Raw genomic sequence first — 20,661 nt, 5'->3', positions numbered from 1 at the left:
AATTTGATTTTTGTGATTATAAAAACAATCCATAAAGAGAAAAACTCCACAAAATTAATGTTATCTACATTATTACATTAATAAAGCATCTATCCATGCTTATCTATGAAGAAAATGGAAACCATTCATGATGTCAATATCCATAAGTAATCACTTAATATTTTGATGTACATGCTTACAAACTTTAGTGCACACACTTGGGCATGGTTTGTAAACACATTTTAGAAAGTGAGGTCAACCAACTCTAACTTTGTGTTCTCTGAATTAAAAAAAAAAAATCTAGTCTTTGAACTGAGAAAGAAAGAAAAAAGAAAGAAAGAAAGAAAGAAAGAAAGAAAGAAAGAAAGAAAGAAAGAGAAACAGTAAAGCCGTAACCTCCTAAAATTAAGTACATAAGGAATGCAATCTTACAAGCTGCTTGCTATATATCACAGGTACTAGTCTACTCCAAATAGAGAGCATTCTTTTTAGTACCTAATAGGTCACTGAATAGTAAATAACCCTGTCATCTTTGGGCCATGGTATTCCTCCTCCCATGTAAGCAGCTGGCATTCCTATTATAATTTAACCACTAGTTAAAGTTTCCTATTGTAAACAATGCTGTCACAAACAGTAAACAATCACCCCCGCTTTACTAGAGAACAAACCATGCACCTTTTAAAGATCATTTATATTTTTACTTTTAATTATGTACACACATCTGTGTGTGGGTATGTGCCTATGAGGGCAAGTACCTACAGAGCTGTCAGGTCTCCTGGAGCTGGAGCTATAGGCAGTTCTAAGCCATCCTACACGGGTGCTGAGAACCAAATCTGGATTAAACGTTGAGCCATCTGTCCAATCCAGGACATGCACACTTTAAACTCTGCACTACTGACCTGCCTCTTATAAAGTGCCAGTTTACATTCTCAGGGGCAATATGTAGAAGTGCCTTTTTCCCCCACGCCTCTTGTCTATCCAGGCTTGGTTTGAAATTAAACACTCTTACTACTATTAAAAGCGAAAGGCTTTAAGATCACTTAAAATTGAGAGGCATTTGGCTCAGCTTAAGATGAAAGTTATGAGGAAAGAAAACAAAAGGTAGAGGGAGAAAATACGTTTCTGAATACTTTCTGAATACTTTGAAATTTTCATTCTATTTGGGTTGATCTTTTATCACCCTACTTATTCCTCCTCACATTGTAATTTCTTGATGTTTATTTATTTATTGTGGGGGCACTGCCACAGAGCACATGAGAAGGTCAGAGAACAACTTTGGGGACCAGTTCTCTCCTTCCACCCTGTGGACTCAGGTCATCATGGCTTGGCGGCCAGCACCTTCAACCACCTCTCCCGGCTCCTTTAAAGTGCTAAGGCCTTTAAAACTATTTGCTTTGTTTTGTTTTCGATCATCACCTGTGTGAGAAGGGAAAGGAGGAAATGTATGGCAGTGAACATGCAGGCTGACGACAAAGTCTCTGTGTGTAGCTGGTGATCAAGCATCAGCTTTCCTTGGACCTGTCAGTGTGTCCTGATCTATCTACCAAGTGTGTGGCATGAAATGGGGCACACTGAGGTTCCAATGCTTTGCTTTCTAAACAGTAGCTGTCTGCTCTCTAATCTCTGAGGCTACTGAACACTCATCATGAAAATCAGCATGTAAGCATGTTTATTATCATCAAAACCTTGGACTATTTCAACTAACACATCAAACATGGCAGTGAGGGAGAAAACCCACCACAGAAGATGATTCTACGCTAGTACCCTACACCAGAGGATCAGCTTGCTTTACATGTATCTCATGGCTGAGATTCTTAAGAGCAGATTCTTAAAAGTAACCATGCAAAATGGAACTAGCAATAGACTGTAACACCAACTATGAAAGGATAGGAATACACCTTTCTTTCTGAACCATTACTGAAATACCCTCCATGTCCACAGAAAGGTCTGTGTTCCAATAATCAAATGGTCACAGGTTAGGTTTAGTACTATTTTTTTTAGATGGGGTCTCATTATGTATTCCAAGGTAGCCTTGAATTCTTATGATTCTCCTGCATCTATGCTCAGGTTCTGGGATCATAGCCCATGTGATAGCACACCCTGTTCTACCTTTATATTTATAAAATGCAATGCTACTTCTCATCAAGTCACAGGTTCAGACCTATTCAGGGAACCAGCTGACCACTACTTTATTGAATTCAGTTTTGATCCAATATTCTCAGGCTATTTACTAAACAGGTACTATTGTTTAGATGGCATGTGATTTTAGGTTCCGGGCACCTGAATGGAACAGCAATTTAAAAAAAAAAGTTATTGCTTTAAAATTCTACATGGAGAAACAGACCAAAACCAAAAGTTAGTAAAGAAGCCAGGCATGGTGGGAGGCTGAGCCAGCTGCTCTGAGTTTGAGGTCAGCCTGGTCTACATAGCAATTTCCAGTTCAGCCAGAGTTACAGAGAGAAACCCTGCCTCAAAAACCTGTTGGTAGAATGGAGGAGCAGCCCTGCCTGCTAAACTTGTCTCCCTTGACTGTGATGCCTGAAACAACTGAGAGTTTCCAGGTCAAACCAACCCCAAGCAGAAAGCTTCCTTCCCTAGCACAGAGACCCCAGAGGGTGAGAGGGTGGTCAGCAGAGAGGAGGGTGCATGTCTGCGCTCAGTCAGGAGGTTCTTCCTGGGACTCTGCCTTCTCCAAGGCTGCCATACACTCTAGTCTATGTCTCCTGCTCTGCTCACACCACAGAAGACAAAGCTAGCAAGTGAGGAGCGGCCCGCCCACACCTGCATCTCCTGTCTCTGCATCTCCTCCTCACTTCCTGCCCTGTACCTGGGTCATTTTGTCCACAGAGACTGGAATCCCGTCGATGGTGAGAGGTGGCAGTTCTGAATTAACCTCCTGTGGCGCAGGGGCGTGTTCTGCTAGAGCAGACTCCAGGTCTTCCAGGATCATGCTCTTGTACTTTCGCACCTGCAGGGAATTAAGGGCAGAAATAAACAAGATGCTCAACAGCCAGGGAGGGCTGGTGCCAAGCAACAAGAAAGTGGGTGGGGCTGGTGTCCCTTGGCCACTGCACAGCTCCAAGAACAAACACTCCTGCAAGCAGAAGGTGAAAATACCCGCTGGCCCCAAAGACACCACTGAACCAAATCAAATGAAAAGATGATGAAATTTTAGGTAACAATAGGAAGCAGCCAGTGGGAAAGTTCAATAGAAATACTACTGTTTCTCAGTTAAAAGTCTTGTCTCAATCCACAGAGATCCAACACCTGTTCCAAATATAATGTAAATAACATCCATTACTCTGCTTTTCCCAGGCCAGTTCTGACCCAGGTCACATCTAATATGACAGTTAGCTGTCAAAATCATTTTCCAGCTCTGAGGACTTAGGTCTCTGAACTCTAATGTATTTGAAACTGCTATTTTTTTTTTTTTTTAATAGAAAGCCAGGTACCACACGGACAGGAGATCCAAGTGCTCAGGAGGCTGGATTGAAAAGAATCAGACAAAGCAAGGGGTGGATAATACATCTGAGTGCCAAAATACCATCACTAACTAGTAAGGCCTGAGGCCAGGGAGGCCCACTGGTCAACCTCTGCTCCCTTCAGGTACTCCCTGGAGACAGGTGAACTTGAAAGCCACGGTGCCTCTCTCCATGTTCGCACGGCTCTGAACCAGTGCTGTGCCACGACTATTCTTCACCAGGGCAGTGAAAGGGATCTCGAGACAGCAGAACCTCGGGCAGAGGCCGTGCAGAGTGTGTGTGCACATCCTTCTATCATGAGCAAGAAAAGGAGGCACACACTGGCCCCGCAACCATCAATAATGGGTTTATTTACTTAGAACACACAAGGGGATGAGGATGTCTCTAGGGATAATAAAGCCATGGAATTATGGAGCTATAACTAGATGGGACAGGACACTAACTTGTTTTCGGGCACTTTCTTGGAATGGGAAGACAAAATGAATTTTGTCAAAAAGTACCAACAGTGTTTTTTGCTCAGTGAACTTACTTCCATACTGGTGGCTCACTGTGAGGCTCAGAAGAGAAAGATCCCATACTCTACCCCACACACCTAATAGTAACCAGACCCAGTTCTAAAGCTACAGGACTCTCTAGACAGCAGTGCGAAGGAAGTGAAAGAAAAATGGCCCAAATGCTAGACTCACTATAACTCAACTACATCAGTTTTATACTAACACAAAAAGCTTCAGATATTATCACCAGTGCGTATATCACAGCATAAGCACCGCTACGATCTAGGCATTATACAGGCTTCTATTTTCTGAGTTTTTCTGCTTCTAGTCCACAAAGGGAATTGGAGAATGGAACAAAGCCTGACTCTTCCAAGTCTGGGTTCTTTAACTTAGTGTATCAAGCTGAATTCACACGTGCAGGCCCATAGGAGGAATGAAAATGGTATAAAAACACTTTTTATCGTGGTGGTAATATCCGGCATTCAAAGATGGGAAAACATGGGTTATTACTATTACATTAGTCAGTCTCAAATAATTTCGGCTCTTTTTTTGGGGGGTGGTGGTGAGGATTCAAGACAAGGTTTCTCTGAGTAGCCCTGGCTGTACTGGAACTCCCTCTGTAGACCAGGCTAGCATTGAACTCACAGAGATCCACCTCCTATGCCTCCCAAGTGCTGGCATTAAAGGTGTGTGCCGCCACTGCCTAGCTAATTTCAGCCATTTTTATGGATCAAGAAAAGTCAAATTCTGGTATTTTGCTAACCTGCTGACAGATTATGTTTTAGAGTAATTTGCAACAAAGCAATCCAGGTGAATACAGCACTCCCATCTAAGCTTGCTTAGTAGAGTAGATTTCCCATAATCATAGAGCTGTGTTTCAATTCCATCTCATCTCTTAATTCTGAGATGCATTCCCCACCTCCTACCCACAAACATCATTTTCCAATCTTCCAAAATCTCAGTGCATCTAAAACTGTTGGCCAGCATCCTCATTAGTTTTTGCTTCTAGCAAGTTCTTCTCTACTTCTGGGCCTTTAATTCTGCTTCTTATCCAAATATTGCCTATTTTGAAAGTCCAACTCCATTTCCACATACACTCTGAAAAACCTTTTCAAGTGTTCCTGTCTTAATCATCTTCCTGTTTTAAATTCCTAGTCTCAAATAATCATGTGTCACTTATACTACTGTTCCCAGAATACAGTGTGTACAGCAAACACATGACACTACTGAGCACAGTCTTTTTAGGGCACTTACACAAACCATTAGAATTTTGGACACAAATGTACTGTTGAAAATTTAGAAACTGGCCTTTAGTCAGGTTGAAAAAACAGCCTTGGACAATATACCAGGATTCTTCTGCATTTCTGAAGCTTTCTGGATATGAGTAGTCTTTGGAAAGTTCCATAAAAGATCTTTTTATAAATTTATCCATATGGGGCTGGAGAGATGGCTCATCTGTTAAGAGCACTGACTGCTCTTCCAGAGGACCCAGGTTCATTTCCCAGCACCCACATGGCAGCTCACACCTGTCTGTAACTCCAAGATCTGATACCTTCACACAGACATATATGCAGGCAAGACAGCAGCACATAAAATAAAAATAAATAAATTTAAAAAAATGTACCCAGGTGCCACTGTGACTAAAATTGATTGTCATCTGGAGCATATAACAGGAGCGGCCCGAGCATGGCGCAGCCCTCACACTTGTGACGCTTGGCTGGCTGGGAGCTGTGCTCCAGCTGAAGCCAGTGAAGTTCGGCGGCTTCCTCCTGCTCTCTTTCCAGCCCCCGGACTAAGCTCCTCCACCAAGTGTGGACTCCTGGGTTGGTTTGTTTTATAGCAAGATTTTGTGTTGGTGTCCTCCTGCCTCTCTATGGCTGTGCTATGGCACCGTGTGTGAAGGTCAGAGGACAACGTGTAGGAATGGATTTTCTCCCTCCACCATGTGGATTCCAAGGAATGAACTGCAGTCCTTGGGCTTGCCAGCAAGAGTCTTTATCCACTGAGCCGTATCATCAGCCCAGGTGTCTAGTCTTGAGACTTGACAATTAAAGCATTTCGGCAGACTCTTCTTTAGACTTTGCACATGTGAGTGTGGTTCCACACGCACTGAGGGCAGGAGAGCCTCAGGTGTTAGTCCTCACGGCCATGGCGCGGCTGAGAGTTCTGACCCAGTCTCCCATCTCTTTGCAGGGGCACTGGATTACAGACGTGGGCTACCACACCCAGCTTTAGTTCTGAGAATTCAAACTTAGGCCCTCAAGCTTGCACGGCAAGGTGCTTTACCTAAGGAGCAATCTCCCCAGCTCCCTGGAGTTCTTGGGAAGTTTTCTTGGTTTTTGTTTGCTTGTTTTTTGAGACGATGGTTTCTCTGTGTAGCTTTGGTGCCTGTCCTGGATCTCACTCTGTAGACCAGGCTGACCTTGAACTCACAGAGATCTGCCTGGCTCTGCCTCCCGAGTGCTGGGATTAAAGGCATGTGCCACCACTGCCTGGCTCTCAAGAAAAGATTTTAGGCTGTTCCCAGAAGCTCAAGAAAGTCTATGGTTTGCACAAAGCCTCAGAGAGCTGCCCTCAGAGCACAGTAAGCAGCATTAGCTCAAGCACTGCCTAAGCTCGGCGCTTGTCTCAGCACTTCCCCTTAGCAGTTGATATCGGTAGTCAGTCAGACTTAACGTCTGTCCCCAGGGAGCAAAGTACTGTTATCCTTATTTTACACACACACACACACACACACACACACACACACACACACACACACACGACACTGAGAGACAACTCTAGTGCAAACTATTTTCTTTCTTTCTGTGTGTGTGTGTGTGTGTGTGTGTGTTTTTTTAAATTAGGGGTGTGGAAGGGTGGCTCAGGGGTTAAGAATGGTGGCTGTTCTTCTAGACAACCTGTGTTCAATCTCCAGCACCCACATGGTGGCTTACAACCATTTGTAACTCCAGTGCCAGGGGACCTCATGCCCTTGTCTGACATCCAAGAGCACACATACACATGAGGCATATACTTACAAGACACACACACACATACAAACGAACAACAAAAAACCAAAAACAAGCGATAACAAAAAAGGCCAAGAATAAAAATATGTAGACCAAGCTGGTCTTGAACCCAGAGATTCACCTGCCTCTCCTGCTGGGAATAAAGGCGTGTGTCACCATGCCCAGCTAAACCAACTTTTTTGAAAACAGCAAAAGAGATTTTTTAAAAAGATATACCCAAATATGTGATTAATAATATGCTTCCAGTTCGCTTTATAAAATTATTACCCTGGAATCATCTAGTGTTTTGTTTCAGGTACGAATAAACAATTTCACTTTTTTTTTAAAAGTGGTGTCTAATTTAGCTCAGAGCACAAACTGGATTTGTAGCCAAGGATAACCCTGAATACCTGATCCTCTTACCTCCATGCCTCCTGAATGCTGAGATTACAGGCATGGACCACAGCACCTGGTTAAGTGCTTAGGATGGAACCCAAGACTTCACGAATGCTAGGCAAGGGCTCTACCAACTGGGCTACATCTTCAGCCCGTATTGGTTCCTAACAACATACTGTCCCTTTTCACTGCCCCTGATGGGGTACAATACTTTGACTTAGGAACTAGAAACAGTAATGAACATTTTCTTTTGTTTTGTTTTTTGAGACAAAGTTTCTCTGTGTAACAGTCCTGGCTGTCCTGGAACTCACTTTGTAGACCAGGCTGGCCTTGAACTCATGGAGATCTACCTGCCTCTGCCACCCAAGTGCTGAGATCAAAGGCGTATGCCACCACTGCCTGGCAATAATGAACATTTTAAAAAATTATTATTCTGCTTGGCAGTGGTGGCGCACAACTTTAATCCCAGCACTCGGGAGGCAGAGCCAGGCGGATCTCTGTGAGTTCAAGGTCAGCCTGGTCTACAGAGCGAGATCCAGGATAGGCACCAAAGCTACACAAAGAAACCCTGTCTCGAACTATGGAAAAAAAAAAAAATTCTCTGTGTACAAGGCATGAAACAGCTTTGGCCAAGCCAAGCATCAAACATCAAACTAGGCTTAATAAAGCTCTACCGTGTTCTTGACTGACATACGAATGCCATCAATAAGGTTTCTTTCTGACTACAGTCATGGGACTGATCTTTTTGGTTTCAATCTGCATAAAGTAGTTTGAAAAACAACTACCACCTTCCATCCCTGGACAGATGGAAGGAGGAAGTGTTTAACACTGAACTGGAAAGAGGAATAAAAGGCAAAAACCCTACATGGCCTTTGGGGACCCAGCTCAGATCTGACTTACCACGTTCTCCAAAGGTGCTGCTCCGAACACCTTAAAGACGGGGTTGGGTTTGGAGGGCGAGATACAGAGGACGATAGCTTGCTGTCCCACGCGAGTAGTATACTCATCTAGTGTGGCTCTGAGTTTCCTGAACGGAATGGAAATAAAGGTTACAGGACAGTAAAAATACTGTGACGGAATCACAGACCAAACTTACTATGATTTGAGACAATTCTGATCAAATGTGTTCTGAAAACTGAAAACAGAAAGCAGAGTGAAATATGGAATTCTGTCAGAGAAAGTGTGGACATACTCTCTAAGCTCATCACATGAGGATGTACTGGGGCTTATGTCTCAGGACACAGACAGGACAACTTTTAATTCAGTAAGTCACAACTTTTTTTTTGAGACAGGGTCTCTCTACACAGCTCTGACTGTCCTATTACTCGATATGCAGCCCAGGCTGGCCTCAAACTCAGAGATTTGCCTGCCTCTGCCTCCCTGCACTGCAATCAAAGTCACAACCAATACACCCAGCTAAGTTTCAACACCAATTACTGCTGTTTACAATTGTAAGCATGACTGCTGAGATGTCACTTTCAGACTTATTCTGTCATCTCTATCTAATAAGGTGGCCCAAATGACAAATCTCTTTTATTCGTATAGTCATTCATTTTCACACTGGTATATTTTATCCAAAGTAAGTACTTTTAAAATGCTGTGGGTCAGTGTGACAGGCTCAGTGGTAAAGGTGCTAGCCTGAGAACCTGAGTGCAATCCCAAATCGTGGAAAGAACCATCAGCAAGTTATTCTCTGGCCTCTATACATGTACCATAGCGTGTGTGTGTGTGTGTGTGTGTGTGTGTGTGTGTGTATACACATGCCTCACCACACACAAAATAAATAAATGTAGGGGGAAAGTATGGTGGCTTTGGATTTATTTATTTGGATTTTCTGAGTCAGGGTCTCATTAGCTGAGGCTGGTCTTAAACTCCTGATCCTCTGCCTCTATCCTCCAAGTACCAGCTTTGCAGGTGGGCACTACAATGCCTAGCTACAGCTTTATATTTTATTGTGATACAGATACACTGTACTAGTTAGCTTTAACTGTCAACTTGACCTAGAGTCACTGAGAAGGTAGGTGCATTGAGGAATTTGTCCAGATCAGACTGGCCTACAGGCCATGTCTGTTCATTGAGGTGCCCTTGTGGGCAGCACTATTCCCTGGACAGGTGGTCCTGGGCTGTGTTAGAAAGCTACTTAAGCATAAATGTACAAGTGGTACGCCGTTAACTCCAGCACTTGGGACACTGAGGCAGGAGATCTTTGTGAATTCAAGGCCAACCTGGTCTACATGGAGACCAAGCTAGCAGCATTCCTGGTCTCTCCTTCAAGTTCTTGCTCTGACTTCCCTCACTGATGAACTGTGACCGATCACAGTGTAATCCCTTAAATCCTTTCTTCCCCTAAATTGCTTTTGGTCAGAGTACTTTACCACAGCTATAGAAAAGAAAACAGAACACAAAGCCACAATGCTTTGCAAATGAGGCTGAAATGAGAGAGTTTCTTCAGTAGCCCCACTTATCTGTGGAGGCCTGCTCCAAAGCAGATCCCACTGGATACCTCTGCATATTGTGTCTTTATCCTGTACATACCACCGACGACGACGACGATAGTTAATTTATACGCTAACTACAGGAAAAGAGGAACAGAAGCTGACCCAACCATACAAACGATTATAACAGAGGCTCGAGAGGTGGCTCAGTGATTCAGAGGACTTACTGCTCTTTCAGAGGACCTGGGTTTGATTCCCAACACACCTGTTAGGTGGCTCACAACTGTCTGGAACTCACTGCCTCTGTCCTCCTTAAGTGCACACAAGCCCACGCAGGCACACAAACCCCTCTTCTGAATGCTGTGGGCACCGGGCACTGACACTGTGCACACATACACGTAGGCAAACACTCATACAACATAAAGTAATGCTGCACCTTTCCTCTGAGTCACAGGAGTTATCCTGTGACCCAGGATCCTACATTTCATATACCAAACAGAAAACCAGTTTATACCAAACAGAAAACCAAGGCAGCAGTTCTTGAATGAATGGTTGACAGTCACTGCCTCCAATTCTTTCTCTACGCTCCCTTGAGATAGGAGCTTCGTATGTAGCCCAGGCTAGCTCAAAAGCCATGACCTGCCTACCTCAGTCTCTCAGTGCAGGAGTTATAGGTGTGTGCTAACCATGCCTTGAACCTGTGGCAATCCTCCGCCTCCGCCTCCCGAGTGCTGGGACTATAAGCATGAGCCACCACACAAGCTTGCCAGCCTCCTAAGGGGCTGGGCTTTCCTTTACTCCTCTAATCATTCCCCTCATACTCTCCCTGGCTGCTTGTTAAAAATAACTACCTTGACTGAGTGTGGTGGTGCACACATTTAATCCCAGCACCGGGGAGGCAGAGGCTGGTGGATCCCTGTGAGTTCGAGGCCAGCCTGGTCTATAGAGTGAGTTCCAGGACAAAAAAAGAAAAAAAAGGGGGGGGGGGTAAATAATAAATAATAAAATGACTGTCTTGGCTCTTAGTACTCCCTCTGCTGAAATGCTCTTTCCCTAGACATAAGCACAGGGACTCTGTCAGTTCCTCCCAGCTCTGTGCAAAAGCTGCCTCATCAAAAGGATTTCCCAGACCACTCCTAGAATAGAGAAACAACTATGTTCTTTGACCTCCGGACACTTTCTCTATTCTCTTTTCTCCCCACAACCGTCCTCTGATTGAAAATAGTGTATGCTGTTTTCTTTCTCCCTCTTTCAGAATATAAATTCTTTTTTTTTTGGTTTTTCGAGACAGGGTTTCTCTGTGTAGCTTTGCGCCTTTCTTGGAACTCACTTGGTAGCCCAGGCTGGGATTAAAGGCGTGCGCCACCACTGCCCGGCTCAGAATATAAATTCTTTAAGGGACGTTGTTGCTCAGTGTTATATGCTTCCAAATGCCTAGAGTGCCACCTGGCACACAGCAGGTACACAAACTTTCTCTGGATGGATTAATGTGACATTAGATATCTTCCTTCCTTCCTTCCTTTTTTTGAGATAGGGTCTCACTGTGTAGCTCTGGCTGACCTGTATCTCGCTATGTAAACCAGATTGGCCTGGAACTCACAGAGATCCACCCACTTCTACCTTCCAAATGGTGAGATTAAAGGCATGTGCTACCACAGCTGGTCAATGTTATACATCATATTTTCTGTATTTTCATCAATTTAATTTTATGAGAATGGTTCTAAGTCTAAACTTGCCATCAAATACTCCAATCCAGTGTCTTGAGGAAGCTAGCAAAAAATGTTCTAGCCTTGCCATCTACACAGAAAGCATGTGAAGAGGAGCAAGACGGGGTAAGGTGGCCCTCACCGAAGCAAACGTGTCTGCTGTCTCTTCCGGATGGACGGATTAGACTCAAACACATGAGGACGTTTCCGTTTCTTCCCTGTTGCCACAGCAGCAGCAGCAGCCATTCCCACAGGACCTGAAATAATAAGTATGTGCTGAGATTAGGCAGGAGCCTGCAAGGGTACAAGACAGAAAGAAAACAACATGTTATCAGTGAAAACAGCACGTTTCTGGTATAATCAATGATCTTCAACATCTTTCTCATGAACCATGCAAACGGTTTACACCTTCCCGCCACACACCATCCTGAATTTCGTACAATGCTGCTGCTTTATTTTGCCAGCATGCCCACACTGTTAGGCCAGTGTTCTCAAAGGTCCCAGGAAATACTGCAGCATTGAGAGAAAGGCCTGGCCACACTGAAACAAGCTAAGGGCTTCACACTGCCCTTCTAGTTCCCTGGCCCTCCCACTGCTCCAAGACTCTGCCACTTAAGGAACAGGGAGAACCAAGTGAACAGGCCCACTCCCACCTATAAAGGACCATCTGGAAGAATACCAGCTGAGCTGGAAACTGTGCCAAGGAATGAAGACAGCAGCCATAAGGTCCAGATGATGAGGAGAGGATCCTGGCCAAAGAGATGGACACTTCCTCATTCCAACAAGAAAATGCTAATAAAGGCTGGTCCAGCTGTCCTGAAACTAATGCATAAAGGTCTTGGGCTTTGGGGGGTGGGGGAGGGAGGATAAATGAAGGACAATTCTAAGGAACTACTATTGCAATCTTGATACTTAGGGGTTTCAACACATCAAAGACAGGATTTCACCTTTATCCCTTCTTGCTAGCCCTATAAAAGGCTTAGATGAAAAATAAATTGCTAACATTTATATTGGCACGTATATTCTCAATGCGTGAACTGCAGTAAGCTGCTCTGTAAATCTGGATGGCTCCCGCCTGCAGGCTGCTCAGGGCTAGGATGGTCTTGATGAAATGACACTCTAAACAACCCTCAGGGCAAGCAAAAGTCAGATGGCCACTTGCTTTCTATCATAAACATATGGTAGGGGATTTCTTTCTTTCTTTCTTTTTTCTTTTTCCAGGGTCTCACTACATAACCTAGACTAGTCTGGAACTCAAAATGATCCTCCTGCCTCAGCTCCCTAAGTGCTGGAATTACAGGCACTGTTGTACCAAGCTAGCTATAAGGGGAAAAAAATATTAATTGCACTGCCCCCTTCTGTTTTATTATAAATGGCAATATTTTAACAGAAGGTCTGTCTTTGAATAAAATTTTGTGTGCAGAACAGTATTATTAACTACACCCACAATATACAGATTTCTAGAATTTCTCTATCTTACACAACTGAAATCATCCCTCCCTCTCTTCCTTTCTGTTTCTGAGACAGTCTCATGCTGGAGAGGCTGACCTTAGAGTTAAGTAACGGAGGATGACCTTGAACTCCTGATCCTCCCTGCCAGGTATGTGCTATTTCCCATCTAGTCTGCCTTCATGCCTGCCTTCTCTCCCTCCTTCCTCCCCTGCTCTGGAGCATGCTAGGCAAGCATTCTGGCTCTAACTACCAAGCTCTATCCCCAGCCTTGAAACGCTCTGTTGAACGTCAACTTCCCACACCTCCTTTCCCTCAGTCTGGCAACCATTCTACTGGATGTTTCTCTGAACCTGGCTATGTCAATCCCTCACGTAAGTGGAATTATACAGTATCCGTCCTTCTGTGACTGGCCTATGTCTGTTAGGATAATGTCTTTAAGGTCGCTTGATGATGTCACACATGGCGAGATTTCCCCTTTTGAAGGCTGAGGGTGTGAGTGTATATGTTCATTTCCTCTGGCCTCTCATCTACAAAAAGACATCTAGGTTGTCTTCACATACTGGCTACTGTGTTTAGGGATCAATAGCTCTTTGGGATCCAGTTCATTTGGTTACATAGAACTGCCATATGATCCAGAAGGCCTACTTTTATCTTTAACTTCCACATTCTTCTATAGTAGCTTTATTTTATATTACCATGTGATGTACAAAGGGCACGCTCTTGCCAACACTGGTTATCTTTGCTAACTTTGGCAATAGCTACCCTCTTAAGGATGTGGTATCATCTCATTGTGTTTTCTGTGACACTGAATATGAGAGATGTCTCTTTAAATCCTTTGACCATTTTAAACTATCAGGTTGGTTTTCTCACTGTGTTGCTATCTTATCATGAAAAACTTTAATTGTATAAGCAAAGCTGAAAGAATTTTAACAGTTCACCATACATATCTACTCTCTATTTGTCAACCCGTATGTTTTTGGTGCACTTCAAAGTAAATTGCAAATGTCAATATAATATCCTTAAAGCCAGGTGGTGGCGGCGGCGCACACCTTTAATTCCAGCACTTGGGAGGCAGAGGCAGGCAGATCTCTGTGAGTTCCAGGACAGCTAGGGCTACACAGAGACACCCTATCTCGAAAAACCAAAACCAAACCAAACCAACAAGAATTATATATATATATATGTATGTATGTATATAATACCAATGTCAGTTTGGAGCTTATGTCTGTGTGTGAGCATGTGCAGTGTGGGTGTGCACTCCACCTTTCTGAAAGCATCTCTCACTGAACCTGGATTCTCAGATTTGGCTGAGCTGGCTAGCCAGTAAGCTTTAGAGACCCTGATTTGGTCAATTTACAAATTCAAATATAAATTCCAGTATGAGTGTTTTTAGAACTTGATAAACTAATCCTATTATGTAAATGTAAATACAAGGGTCAAGAGTAAGCAAAGCAATTTAGAAGATACTAAACAGTGCTTCTGATCCTATCACATATCACTATAGCTCGAGTTAAAGACTGTGGGACAGCTCCTGGACTGTAGACAAGCTCACATAAGTGAACTACAATGACCCTATGTCAGAAGACAAGGGGGAGAAGAGTAGGCTATCAAAGACATGGAGAAGTCAACTGGAGCTAGGGACAGGCCATTTAGACGGGTACTGTGAACGAACCCCACCTGGTTAGGGAGAATGGAGACTGGACACAGCAAACACAGGGTGGGAAGCTGCAGGTACTCCAGCACACCCGAGTGTAGAATGTGATTAGTACTGTGCTTTGGCAATATACTCAGTAAGCCAAAATATGCCTATCTTTGGTCCCTCAACTCCCCGCCTGTATATCTATCTTCAGGGAGTGTTTGTCAAGTCCACTTGTGGAAACCTCAGCACTAGGGAGGTCGAGGCAGGAGGATTGAGAGTCAGAGGCCAGCTTGAGCCACACAGATGGCTCAGTGGTTAAGAGCACACAGTCCTCTTGCAGAGGACTCAAGTTCAGCCCCACCTGTGTTCCCAGCACCGATATTTGAGTGCTCACAACTGCTTGTCACTCCAGCTCTGAGGTCTCTATTGCCCTCTTCTGGCCTCTGCAGGCATTGTACTCATATGCCCCACTCACCCCATGTACATAATTGAAAATAAAATAAAAATATTTCAAGAACACCATTCAAAAAGAAACGCCACAAAGTTTTCTTTCTTCCCATTAAGCAAATGGTAAGCCTTTGGTAGTTCATGAGGAGTATTTTTCTTTTCTTTCTTTTTTTTTTTTTAAATTGGTTTTTTGAGACAGGGTTTCTCTATGTAGCCTTGGCTGTCTTGGAACTCTCTCTGTATATACCAGGCTGGCCTCAAACTCACAGAGATCTGCCTGCCTCTGCCTCCCAAGTGCTGGGATTAAAGGTGTGTACCACCACTGCTCAGTGAGCAGTATTTTTCGAATAAAACAATATAAAGTCAGAGTGGACTAAAACATCAGAATATATCACTTGTAGCTGGATGTAGTCATGAATGCCTTTAATCCCAGCATTCAGGAGGCAGAGGCAGGTGGACCTCTGGGAGTTTGAATCCAGCTTGGTCTATGTAGTGAGTTCTAGGAGAGTCAGAGCTACATAGTGAGACTCTATCTTGAAAAAACAAAAACACACACACACAAAAAAAAACCAAAAAACCAAAAAGGATATTATCACTTGTGATGAAGGTATTATTTAATGAAAAATAACCATTTCAGTTATATGTATATTTGTTTATTTGAGGACAAATCATAAAATATATTGCTATGGGACACTGTCAAAGAGTTTGGAACAGGAATTGGTGGCTCATACTTGTAATTCCAGCTGTGAAGTCTGAGACAAATATCTACAAATGGCGAAACGTTCTGATTCTGATAATAAATGCAACAACCACATTATCAACATAACTGAATCTCATAAAAATACTGAATGAAAATGTCATTATGAAACCCACCAGTTTGTACAATGCATATATTTGTTAATTAAATAAAGAAAAAGAGCCTAGCCAGCAGTATTTGGGGGAGGCAGAGGCAGGCAGATCTCTGAGATCCAGGCTATACAAAGAAACCCTGTCTGGAAAAAAAACAAAACAAAACAAAAAACGAAAAAAAAAAAAAAAAACCAAACAACAACAACAACAACAACAAAAAAAAAAACAATCTGGGGACCCAGAAAGATAGCTCAGTGGGTAAAGGTGACTACTCCAAGCTTGACAGATAGAATTCCATCTCTGGAACCATCTGGCAGACAGAGAGAACTGATTCCAGCTGTTCTCCACACCGCACTGTGGCATGCATAACACATACAGACACAGTCTTTTGAAGGCCTGGAGTGAACACGTTAAAATAGCAGGAATGGGGGGCTGGAGAGATGGCTCAGAGGTTAAGAGCACTGACTGCTCTTCCAGAGGTCCTGAGTTCAATTCCCAGCAACCACATGGTGGCTCACAACCATCTGTAATGAGATCTGGTGCCCTCTTCTGGACTGCAGGGATACATGCTGTATACATAATAAATAAATAAATAAATAAATCTTTAAAAAAAAAAAAAAAATAGCAGGAATGAATGCCTGACAAGGCTGGGTAGCAAGCATGTGTTGGTCGTGTTGATCTTGAATCTTTTCTCTATTCTAATGTCAGGTTGTTTTTCAAGATTCAAGATCTGATACTTGTCAGACAACTTGTCAAACCTCATTCTCAAGGTAGCAATTGTCTCTACAGGACATGTGACTCTTTCTCCTATCCACTGCCTCCGAGAAAATAATTCAATTTTGTCTAAAATGAAGTGCCCCAGGCGTGGGAAAGGTGGCCCAGCAGTTAAGAGCACTTGTTGCTCTTCCAGAGGACCCACCATTGTCTCTAGCACCCACATGGCAGCTCACAACCATCTCTAACTCCAGTTCTAGGAGATCCAACACCTTCTTCTAACTTCTGTGTGCACCAGGCACACGTGCGGTGCATATACATAAATGCAGCAAAACACTCATAAATCTTTAAAAAAAAAAAGCCAAACAAACAAACAAAAAAACAAACAAAACCAAAACCCCCAAACATGAAGTCCTCTGAAATTGACACTGGAGATTAATACGGAAAAAGGTTGACCATTCTGTGCATGAGTGCATGTGTGCACGCTCAGTGCGCATATGTGTGTTCCTCAGGTGCTCTCCACACATCGGCCTGAAGAGTGACAACTGAACTAGGCTACCTGGCCAGCAGGCCCCGAGGGAGCTGCCTCTCTCTGTCTCCACAGTGCTGGGACTCTAAGTGCAAGCCACCACCCAGCTTCTTGCCTGGGTCCTGGACACCAAACTCAGGTCCTCACCTTGCTCAGCAAGCACTGCGGACTGAGCCATCTCCCAGGCCCTTAGTTTTTTTTTTCCTTGAAAATCAACATGATCAAGAGCTGTTCTAGGCTGAAGAGAATTAGAAACATTTTTTGATAGGCAACATGGTCATTTGACTTTTCTGAGTTGCCTTTTAGATACGATGATGCTACACACTAGTCCTCAGAAACCTTCTCTAGCAAGCAACCCATGTGACAAGTTGGGATCAATCATAAACCCAGGCAGTTAATGAGGCCCTCTGCCACCTCTGTAAATTCTTCTGCTCACTGTGATCTTGTGTGTGTGTGTGTGTGTGTGTGTATGTGTGTGTGTGTGTGTGTGTGTGTGTGTGTGTGTGTCTACACACAGATGCTTCTGCAAAACTTCAGCCTGCAGAGTCCCTAAGCTCTGTGTGGTTATCTTCTCTTCCTGCTCACAAAGCTCAGCTGCAATGGCCTCCTCCTTCCGTTCTTCATCTGAAAGTCCTTGCCTTGGAAACTTCCTTAGTCAGAAATGCCCTCCTCTTCCTGGCACTTCCCTGCACTGTCCTTTCCTATGCTTTGGTTGTTCTGTTTGCTGTTTGTTGTGAGATAAAGTCTCATTGTGTTGTCTAGGTTGCTCTTGAACATCTGAGCTCGTGTTCCTCCTGCCTCGACCTCCTGAGCAGAGAGGACTCCAGGCACAGGCCATTATACCTAGCCAGTACTAGTCTTTTCTTTAGTCATGCTGGGAACGGAACCCAGGGCCTCCCTCACACATGCCAGGCAAGTACTCAGCCCTGAACCAGTCTCAGCTACCCTTGCCCCATCCCCACACTATGCCAATCCAGTGCAGCAGCACAGCAAAGCCGTGTCTCAGAAGCCTCTTCCTTCGTAGGAGAGAACTGGCCTGGGCTCATTATGTTAGGATGCCCTCTTCTGGGAAGTCTAAAAATTTCACAACATACATGTTACACATCGAAACCCAGTCTTTGCACATGCTAGCTAAGTAAGTGCTCCACCAGTGAGCTATACCCCCAGCCCCTCCCTTACTTTTTAAATTCTCCTTTCCAGGAACAGCACAGTGGGTAATAAGTTATAGCATGAGATTATTATATGTTTCTTCTTCACCTTAATTAAATACAGCATATAGTTTTAAAATGTAATACTTTGGCTATTCCTGATCACTGGTTTCCTGCCCTGTATTTCCTAAATAAAACCCAAGCATGGTTCATACATGTGTCCTCACTATGATAAATACACATTGTATACAGAATGATACAAAACACAGCCAGCTTTAAGTCAGCTGGTGTCCTGGAAAACTTTAAGCCCATAAATTGGACTGAGACAAGGATCACTAGTGTTCTTGGTACTATCTAGCAGAAATGAACAGAAACCAAGTCCAGCATAGTACTTTAGACCCCAAATTTTTTTAAAAATCATTTCCAAACACATCACAGACCATTTATTCACATTATGACCGGCATATGAAGGGAAGAACCAGCATAAACAAGACCTATCTCTAACAACAGGGGGCAACACATCCACAAGTCCCTCAGAAAGAATTACCAAGTGAACTGTAGAATCATATATTACTGTGGAAATCATCTAAAATCATAATAGATTTCCACACAAACTGGAACTTACAGTGCAAGTCTGGGCAGGTGCAGAAACCCACTCTCATTACAAAGTCTAGGACTGAGATGCACTGCTCTGTCTAGCATGTGAAAGCCTGGGGTTCATCCCCAGCCAATACTAGACATGTTTTTCTTAACCTTAGAAATATTACAATCTAAGTATGTTAGCCCTTACATTTACTATAAATAGACACTCCAGCTAAAACCCAGAAGACTGGCAGAATGGATGAGAAGAGACAACCAACGCCACCACACTAGCAGTAAGTGACCCCAGAACTCAACTCTCCCAGAACAGGCTAAAGTTGGAGATGCAGGCTTAAAATTTTGTGATGAAGGGCTTGGGGTGTAGCTCAGTGGTAGAGTACTTGCCTAGTATGTGCGAGGCCCTGGGTTTGATCCCCAGCACTGAAAAAAAAAAAATGATGAAAAGGAGTGTGAGAGTGCTGAACCCCAGGCTTTCAGACAGGCATGAACCCACAGGTCACGGAAAGAGGAAGCTTCCGGCGCAAACCTTACCTGCGGCAGCCAGATGGGCAGTTACCTCGTCAGCTGCCGTGGAGTTGAGGATGTCCGAGTCATCATAAGAAGTGTCCTCGGGGGAGGAAGGAGAGTCTTCGTCCGCGCTCAGCATACTGTGCTCCGTGTACGTGGCTACATGGACCTGCTGCACCTGCTGGGCCACGGCATGGGCTTCTATGGTAGCCATGTGTTCAGTCTGGGTCACTCCGTGCTCCTCCATCAAGATCTACAGCTATAAGAGAAGAGGAAGAGGAGGAGGAAGAGGAAGAGGAGGAGGAGGAAGGCGACTCAGTGTCCAATGCAACACAACGCTTAAACTAAGTGTTTTTTAGAGCAGAGGAACTGACAAACCTCTGATTTCATTACTTACTTGACCACACCAAGGTGTGGGAAATTCAAATGACATAAAATTGTAAAATATTTTTTATGTGAAATCATTTTGACAGAAATTCACTATTATATAGAAACATTAACACACCAAATGGGACAGCCTCCCCATACAATAATTCAATTTGGTTGTGTTTACAAAACTGTGTTCCTGCCGGATGGTGGTGGTGGCACCTGCCTGTAATCCCAGCACTCAGAGGCAGCGGCAGGCAGATCTTTGTGAGTTCAAGGCCAGCATGGTCTACAGAGTGAGTAGTCCCAGGACAGCCAGGGGTACACAGAGAAACACTGGGGGGGGACGGGGGACGACACACAACCCCAATAGCTGTGCTCCTTGTAAGCCCTGAAACGAAACAGTGCCTTACATAGAAAAACTGGCTCTCCTATCAGTCTCTCCTCCCTTTCTCCACAAGCTCATTATTCCTGAGGAAAAATGAAGCAAACATGTACACAGATTTAAAATAAAACAGGTTTACAAGGACACAATGTTTGTCTTTCTCATTTTAATATACCTAGACATTTTGACATATTAAAACACACAAGTCTACAGCCATACCACCCTGAACGCGCCCTATCTCGTCTGATCTCGGAAGCTAAGCAGGGTCGGGCCTGGTTAGTACTTGGATGGGAGACCGCCTGGGAATACCGGGTGCTGTAGGCTAAAAAAAAAACCAAAAAACCAACAAAAAAAAAAACCACACAAACCTACCACATTCTTTTAAAATAGCTATAGAATACTCTATTGTATAGCTGTGCTAATGAAGCAAGGCTGCTTCCAAATTTCAGTGCAGTGAACATCGTCATATATGAAATTCTGTGTATTAGTTCCTAAAATGTTTTTTTTCCCCCCCATTTTTTGAGACTTGGTTTCTCTGTGTAG

General features: G+C 43.8%; 1 protein-coding gene and 1 non-coding gene across 4 annotated transcripts in view; one reads left to right on the top strand and one right to left on the bottom strand.

Annotated features, from left to right (window-relative positions):
- The window catches only part of Nrf1 (nuclear respiratory factor 1), a 113,571-nt gene that overhangs the window by 49,695 nt on the left and 43,215 nt on the right, over positions 1-20,661 (bottom strand). For all 3 annotated transcript variants that reach the window (XM_059257501.1, XM_059257499.1, XM_059257500.1), the window contains exons 3-6: positions 19,392-19,626; positions 11,625-11,739; positions 8,242-8,368; positions 2,807-2,947 (exon numbers count right to left, since the gene is read on the bottom strand). In XM_059257501.1, the coding sequence (XP_059113484.1) occupies positions 2,807-2,947; positions 8,242-8,368; positions 11,625-11,739; positions 19,392-19,614 (606 nt within the window). In that variant the 5' untranslated portion in view covers positions 19,615-19,626. The remainder of the gene's footprint in view (positions 1-2,806; positions 2,948-8,241; positions 8,369-11,624; positions 11,740-19,391; positions 19,627-20,661) is intronic.
- On the top strand, positions 20,324-20,442 carry LOC131907570 (5S ribosomal RNA). The gene has a single exon (XR_009378472.1). It is a non-coding gene; the product is annotated as a 5S ribosomal RNA (ribosomal RNA).

This window comes from Peromyscus eremicus, chromosome 3 (genome assembly GCF_949786415.1).
Source record: "Peromyscus eremicus chromosome 3, PerEre_H2_v1, whole genome shotgun sequence".
In the NCBI taxonomy this organism is placed as follows: domain Eukaryota; kingdom Metazoa; phylum Chordata; class Mammalia; order Rodentia; family Cricetidae; genus Peromyscus; species Peromyscus eremicus.
Note: the sequence above shows the minus strand (reverse complement) of the source record. Positions and strands in the feature narration are given on the sequence as shown.